Source organism: Diorhabda carinulata, chromosome 3 (genome assembly GCF_026250575.1).
Source record: "Diorhabda carinulata isolate Delta chromosome 3, icDioCari1.1, whole genome shotgun sequence".
NCBI lineage: Eukaryota > Metazoa > Arthropoda > Insecta > Coleoptera > Chrysomelidae > Diorhabda > Diorhabda carinulata.
Genome location: NC_079462.1, coordinates 8,260,535 through 8,268,114, shown reverse-complemented (window position 1 = coordinate 8,268,114; position 7,580 = coordinate 8,260,535). Strand labels below are relative to the sequence as shown.

Genomic DNA, 7,580 nt, shown 5'->3' with positions numbered 1-7,580 from the left:
TATCCTAAAAGTTTTGTATCCTTATTTCCAAGATAGATTGATCCTTCTGTCACATTTTCATTAAAATGGAATTGGTTTATTTTAGTTTTTCACTGGATTGGAGGATTCGAACGAATCTCAGTAGAGTTTTTTTGCTTACAAATTACTCGTATTCGAATTCGCCTTTGGTCTATGTTTGACGGATGATTATGTAGGATACTATATATTTAATTTCATTAACACAAAATATTGAAAAATTTTTCACTTTTGTACTTCATGATCCGAATTAGCTACAATCCTAAACATTTTTTAATCACTATTGGAGAAATAAAAAATTTCCTATAATAGAGCTTTGTCGAACGCACTTTAAATAAGTAAGTCGGAAGTGACGCGTATACAATAGAAGAGAAAATCAAACATTTAAATTTTATTCAATAACCTAATTGCCTAATCTTTATGTATAAATAAATATGAAGAAATCTACACGTATTTTGAAAGGTTATTTTCACATAAATTTTATTATATCCCTTATTTATACTTAGGGATTTTATTTTCTAACTAACAAACCGGAAATAATCGTTTCATTGGTGTTCTATGATGACATTCACTTCCTATTTGACATTTGACCGTTTTCTATAATGACAGCTGGATTTCCAGAAAAATAGAAGTTGGCAAATTTTGTGTCATTATTACCTTATCGTGATCTTGAATAAGAATTTGACTGTTTAAGTAGTTGAAATATCATCAAAGAGTTTTATATGTGCAGTAAGAAAAGTTGTGGAGTGTTCTGAAACTTGTATTATTCATATTATAGTGCCGGCGTCACCATGTCGGACGAGAGTCATCCAAAAACACTTTATGTAGGTAATCTGGACGTGTCAGTGTCAGAGGACCTGTTGTGTACACTATTCTCACAAATAGGTCCAGTAAAAGGATGTAAAATAATTAGAGAGCCTGGAAATGATCCATATGCTTTTGTTGAATTTACCAACCACCAGTCAGCATCAACAGCTTTAGCTGCCATGAATAGGCGATTGTTTTTAGATAAAGAAATGAAAGTAAATTGGGCAACAAGTCCTGGAAATCAGCCCAAACAAGATACCTCTAATCATCATCATATATTTGTTGGTGATTTATCTCCAGAAATAGAGACTGAAACATTGAGAGAGGCCTTTGCTCCATTTGGAGAAATTTCTAACTGCAGAATAGTGAGAGATCCACAAACTCTAAAATCTAAAGGTTATGCTTTTGTATCTTTTGTTAAAAAAGCTGAAGCTGAGAATGCTATACAGGCTATGAATGGACAATGGCTTGGGTCCAGATCTATCCGTACTAATTGGTCTACAAGAAAACCACCACCGCCTAGAACTGAGAAACCAGCTCAAAGACAAAAGCAGCCAGAATTTGAAGAAATTTATAATCAGACTTCGCCAACAAATACAACTGTTTATTGCGGTGGCTTTGCAAGCGGACTCACTGATGAATTGGTACACAAAACATTTGCTCCATTTGGAACAATTCAAGATATTCGAGTATTCAAGGATAAAGGTTATGCTTTCATCAAATTTTTAACAAAAGAAAGTGCAACTCATGCCATTGAACATATTCATAATTCTGGAATTAATGGTCATATTGTAAAATGTTTTTGGGGAAAAGAGAATGGAGGATTCGGCCCAGATTCAACCTCAATGCAGCCAGGTGCTATTTCACAGTCATCTGCACCTTCTTATTCTTATGGTTATGGAAATTATTGGTACCCACAAGGTTACACAGGAGGTGGCTACATGCAAGGCTACCAATCCTATCAGCAATACCAACAATATCCTCCAGGTGGTCAGCAGTACTGTGTTATGCCTCAACAAGGACAGTGGTCAGGACAACCAGGACAACAACCAAATGTTCCCGTTATGTATGGTAATGTTCAGAAATATCCATCTCAGTGAAATGTTTAATAGACATTTATTTGGATTATATTTTTGTTGCAAAGATGAACTGCAAACTAAAGTTATACTTTGCCATATGCTCTGTGGCATTTAAGCAAAGGACATTTATCAAATAAACTAAATTTACTTATACATATTTTAATATATATAAGGGATATGAATTTAATCTAGTTGGAAGTTTTTGCTTCCAATTGCAAAATATAGGTGTATTTCTAATTTTTTACACAACTAGTTAATATTCACTTTGGGTCACAAGGTTTGGTCTTTGGTCTATTAAAAAAATTGTGAGTACAGCATATATATTACGTAAAAGATGTTATATTCATGTATCACTTGATAAATAAAGACAATAATAGCAGTTAAAATATATAACTTGATTTCTTATTTTTCATATTTGAACAATTCACAAACTTGATATATGTATATATTCGATTCCTCCATTATATATTGATAACTATAGAATTTGTGGTCTGACTTTTAAATAATGATGTAGATAAACTTAAGTTATATTTACAATCTGTCTATTTTTGCTTTTTTATTTTATTGAAGTTTGTGAGGGGTGGAAAAATAGTAGAAAACAAAAAATAAAATTGTTCATTTACATTACAGTACAAATTCATGTAGAATGCAACACAAATGAAAAGTGAGTCATTGGAAGGTAAAGTAGTAGTGATTCAGTATTCAAATTCAGATAATACCAGACTGTAGAATATATGTTTAAACTGTTTAATGGTTTTTTCTCTGAGTTAATTTGATATATACTTTTGAATTAGGCACATTAAAGTTGAAAAATGATAGTTTAAAAACTTTTTCATATTGTTTCCAAAAAAATATTAATTCTAAAACTTGAGTAATTTTATGGTATGTTGCAATTAATATACTAAAGTCTAAAGAATGAAATAAAAAGTGATCATAAATAATAAACTAGCAAAACTGATAACTGATTTTTCAATACTAAAGAATGATTTCATTTTTCACATTTGAAGTATGTGACTTTTCAAAACTTTGTTGAATAATTTCAACAGACTAGTAGTAGTCCTATTTGAAATATTTATCAAAACTAAATTCTGTTTAGTGGAAACTTTTTCATTTTTATTTGTTTTTCAGAAAATTATATTAGTTTTGGACTATTTACAGAATTTTTTTTGTAAAGATTTTTGGAAATATTATACTGTTAATGGTATTAGTGTTATTTTTTCATCCAGATATTGAACAAGAAATTTATTAAAATTTAGACATTGTGTTTTAATTTATCTGTATTCATTTGCAATTACTGATGAAAGGAATATGTACTGAGTGCATTCATTTCAAAGTTCACTTCATTATTAAATTTAAATGTTCATTTTTATATGTTGTATTAAAATGTCATTTTGATAAATCACAAAATGATTAATCTCATACTTAATTAGTAATTGAGATTATTTCAAACTGTGTTGTTAAGGGGGTTTGATTTGTATTTGCTAGTTTGATAATTAAATATTGTTGGTTTCCTCTTCATTAATTCCACAGTTTTGTCTTGTTAGTATGCATGTCAGTGAGTATGCGCTCATTTCAGAACTACTATATACAAACCTCCCATAGAATGAATATGTTCTTTTAACAAAAATCTCACACTATTCCTGCTTGTATGTTATTAACTTCATGATCAATACATATTGTTAATGTTTCCAAAGTATTCTAAAGTTTCATTTTGCTTATGATTTTATGAAAAAGGTTGAAAATTAACATGTACAACAATATACTGTAACATTTTTGAATTGGTTTATATGTCAATTTAGTGTAGTATTTTAAATATATTAATTATTAGAAATGTTTGCAATGACAGGATTTCAGGATTTTATTGAACTTAATAATAATGTCTACATGCCTCATCAATTTTTCATAACAATTATATGAAAATGATTTCTATTATAAAAGCATCCTACATTGTTAAAAATTTGTACGAATTTATCTTTTATTTAGAAAATTATTGCAACATTTGTAACTATTTATTCAAAATATTCCTTATTTACTTGGTTTTTTATATATCTGAACAGTTATTTTTTATTCACTGTTTTTGGATTTGTTTTGCATTCCAAATTTATAGTTTATCTACATTTCTTTTCAGACTTCTTTGTAGAATTTTTATTTCTATTGGCTATTATTTACTGTAGTTACTGTTTTTTTTTGTTTTAGTATTCTTTCTTTCATAGTTGATATTTTTTTTCTTCTATGCTTTGATCATGACATTTATTAATGTTTGTTAAACAAAATTTTTCGATTTCTTTGCGTAACTTTTTTATGGAATTCAATATAAAAGCTATTTATCAAAAAATCTGTTGTTATTTTACGTTTATTTTTGGAATACTAATCATTGTAAGAATGACAAAAATCTAATGAAAAATATTTTGTTAATGTATGAATGATAATACTGATTACATAATGTAGTGGCAATGACTTTCAGGTATTAAGTCCCAAAACGTTTTTTCTACATCTCAAGGGACAAATGATTTAAAAATATACAAAAGTTGAGTGTAGGTACACATATACACAAATGCAGTGACATTCTATGATTTTAAAACAGTCCAAACCTTGATTGTTATTTTGTTACTCTTTAATGACAATATAATGTATATATTTGTAATCAATTTCTGTTTTTTTTTTTCTTAATTTAAAAAATGTTTAGATAATAATTGTGATTAAGTTCATATTCCTGCTCATTACACATTTGACCTCTAGGATTAGTTAGAGTATGGTTTGCCGTGTTCTTTTGGTTGATGTACATAGGTATACAAATTGTTTTTTATCACATTAGATCATGAGTTTCTCAATCGTAAGTGTTAGTATAGAATTATTAATCTTGGATAAGGAAGTTCTCCATAGATATTGTCAACCTTGGAACATGACTTAAAGATATAAAACATTTGACGAAAAATGATGTACATATTGAATCTGAAATAAATTGGGAAGTAAATTATGACCGACCTATGTTTTTTTATTTACAATAAACCCGTTCTTTTTACAGAGAGAGAGAGAGAGACTTATTGGAAGTGTTTTTAAGAGGAATTTATATAGAATATGGTTAATTTCAGAAATGGCCGGATGAGGGTTTTCATACAACTTCGAAGTGTTTGACAATATACAAGGTGCTCAAAGTATCAAGATAAGCAGATTTAAGTAAACCTACCTTGAGAAAACATTTTTTTAAAAACATCTTGAGGTATACTCCCAAATTTATCTGAAACGCAAGTAAAGGGTATCCGTTTGAAAACTTGTCATCCTTAATTAGTCCAGTCATTATAGTAAGTTTACCCCGGAATTCGAGATACCCAGCTGTAAGTCTGTAAATACTTGTATATTGACACCCTAAAAGTTGTCTCAAAACCTACATATGGTAGGGTGTACGCAACTATTATATTTAAAGGTCAAAGGTCACAAAAATCGGTTTTTTGCGCTATTTTTGTGAAGATCTTATTTCCTATGGGTGTTTTGCTATTTATTATTATCAATATTGTAGAATACGAAATTCTTTTCCAATTTTGTTTAAAAAAATTTTTTTACGGTGAACCCTTTTCGAGATAGAGGGCGGAGAGCGCGCGGTCACAGGATCACTTCAGGTCAACCGGTCGGTGCCTCCGGTCGAAAACGTGCCATATATAGATGATGAACTATCGATAAATCAATGATAATAAATATTTGTCAAATTTTATTAACTATTATATTATATTTTAACATTTTTTTCCTAACCTATCCACTTTTTATTCAGTATTAATTTATTTAACAACACTTACCTGCCCATGTTATTGCAGAATTGTTAGTGAAAATATAGGAATTATATTTGAATTTTAACCTAATTAATATTAATGACTCCTTACATGATGAAAAAAAAAACAAATACATTATGAATTAATCTTTTTATTAAAAAATCATTCAATACATTTATTTTTATTGAAAGTAAAAAAAAAGGGTGCAAAAACTACAATTTATAATATTAATCATCTTCTTCCTCTTCATCGTCGTCTTCCAGCTGCTGGTGAATTTCAAACTGGTCTTCATTATCGTCTTTAACGACATTTGTCTCAAGTTCTTCCATGATTTCGGGTTCAAAGGTTCCATCTTCGTTAACGTCGCTCTCATATGGTACAGCATTGAGACAAACTTGCCCATTACATTGGCCACAAGCTAAAGAGCATTGCAAGCATGCTTTCCTACTTTTGCAGTTGCAGAAAATTGTATTTAGCAAATCTTCTGAAGCAGGTGGTAAAATTGTCATGATAGGCTCCAGAAAATCGTTTCGCATTGCCCAACCCCATACCTGGGGTTCCAAATCATGCCCTAACCAAGTTTGAACTTGATAATATACACGGTTGAAATGTTGATGAGCAGCTGCACTTGTTGGTGGAATATTTGAAAGCTGCACGGGTTTATTAAGTTTTGTAGATTTGACGTAATGCATATAACGAAGATGATCGAGATTTTTCACAGATTTCGGAGCATTATAGACTGCCAATAAGGTTTGAGTTCCACTCTATAATAATCTCTGGGCCGAACAATTTTCTTCCTCAGATGTTGCCGCAATTAGTCTTTTTAGAATATTCAGAAAAACTATTCAATCAAGTGAAATTCAGTGATATCGCAGACCTTTTCTCCTCCTAACAATCGATACGGGAATTTGTCTTTCAACCATTGTAAGAAGAAAGAAAAAAATAATTAGGTTGGGCGTGGTATGTTGGAAATATCATCATATCCTCCTGCAAAAGTACATTACTTTCCGCACTAACTCAAAATTTTAGATCTTGAGTTAGTTAGAAGAGGATCGATAATCATCAAATGTACCGAAGTAAATGTTGTCGAGTTTGCTTCAGTAAATAAAAGGATAAAAATAGCAATTCCAAGAAAACAAACTCAAATTTAAACTTTATGTGGTTTATTTGTATGTTTTTTACAGAAATATGTGTCAATGCAGTGGCAGAAATTTTGTCTGCTCTTGACTATATATTATTATTCAGAAATAATGAGCATTTCCAGCCTAACGCTTTTCCAACACTTTTTTCGCCTCAAACAAGCTACTGTTTAAGTTGATATTTTTTATTCTGCGCATTTTTTGAAGTATAAGAAAATCCAGAATTTGCCTGGATTTATGCAAGGAGAATATGGTGGAAGATTATTAATTTGTGACACGCAGCATTTTCTTGATGAAAGACATTTTTTCTCCTGCCTATGGGGACGTTTATTTGTGATTTTCACCTTTAATCAGTCAAATAATGTATAGTGATAGACACACTGTTAAATATTTGTTAACAAATAGTCGATTAACAATATTCTGTGTATATTACAGAATACAGAAGTGCCATCACCTTGTTAAACGATTGTTGTGGTTTTGATCGCTTTAGACAATTTTCTACGCATTACTGCCATTTTGATTTATCTGTATATTGGTGAATATAAGTTTGCTTTGTGGTCACATATGGATGTAAAAAATTCCTTTGCATTTTGCATAAATATTACCAAACAGCACTCTGAAGAATCAAATATTTCATTTCACTGCGAGGAAACGTACCAGTAGCACCCATTTGAAAATATGTTTTTGATGTTGAAATGTTCATGTAAATGGTATGAAAACTTTCTTATGAATATCATCTTTACCTCTCTTAATTTCTCTGAGCAGTTTTTTGGTTT

The 7,580-nt window shown here is 30.1% G+C and overlaps 1 protein-coding gene across 1 annotated transcript; it reads left to right on the top strand.

Annotated features, from left to right (window-relative positions):
- Nucleotides 1-584: 584 nt before the first annotated feature.
- On the top strand, nt 585-4,887 carry LOC130891021 (nucleolysin TIAR). Its single transcript, XM_057795492.1, has one exon. The coding sequence runs from the start codon at nt 807-809 to the stop codon at nt 1,920-1,922; it is 1,116 nt and encodes a 371-aa protein (XP_057651475.1). The 5' UTR covers nt 585-806; the 3' UTR covers nt 1,923-4,887.
- The last annotated feature ends 2,693 nt before the right edge of the window (nt 4,888-7,580 follow it).

What these genes read in the sequence shown, in the direction of transcription:
- LOC130891021 (XM_057795492.1), top strand. Translation starts at nt 807, where the DNA reads ATGTCGGACGAGAGTCATCCAAAAACACTTTATGTAGGTAATCTGGAC.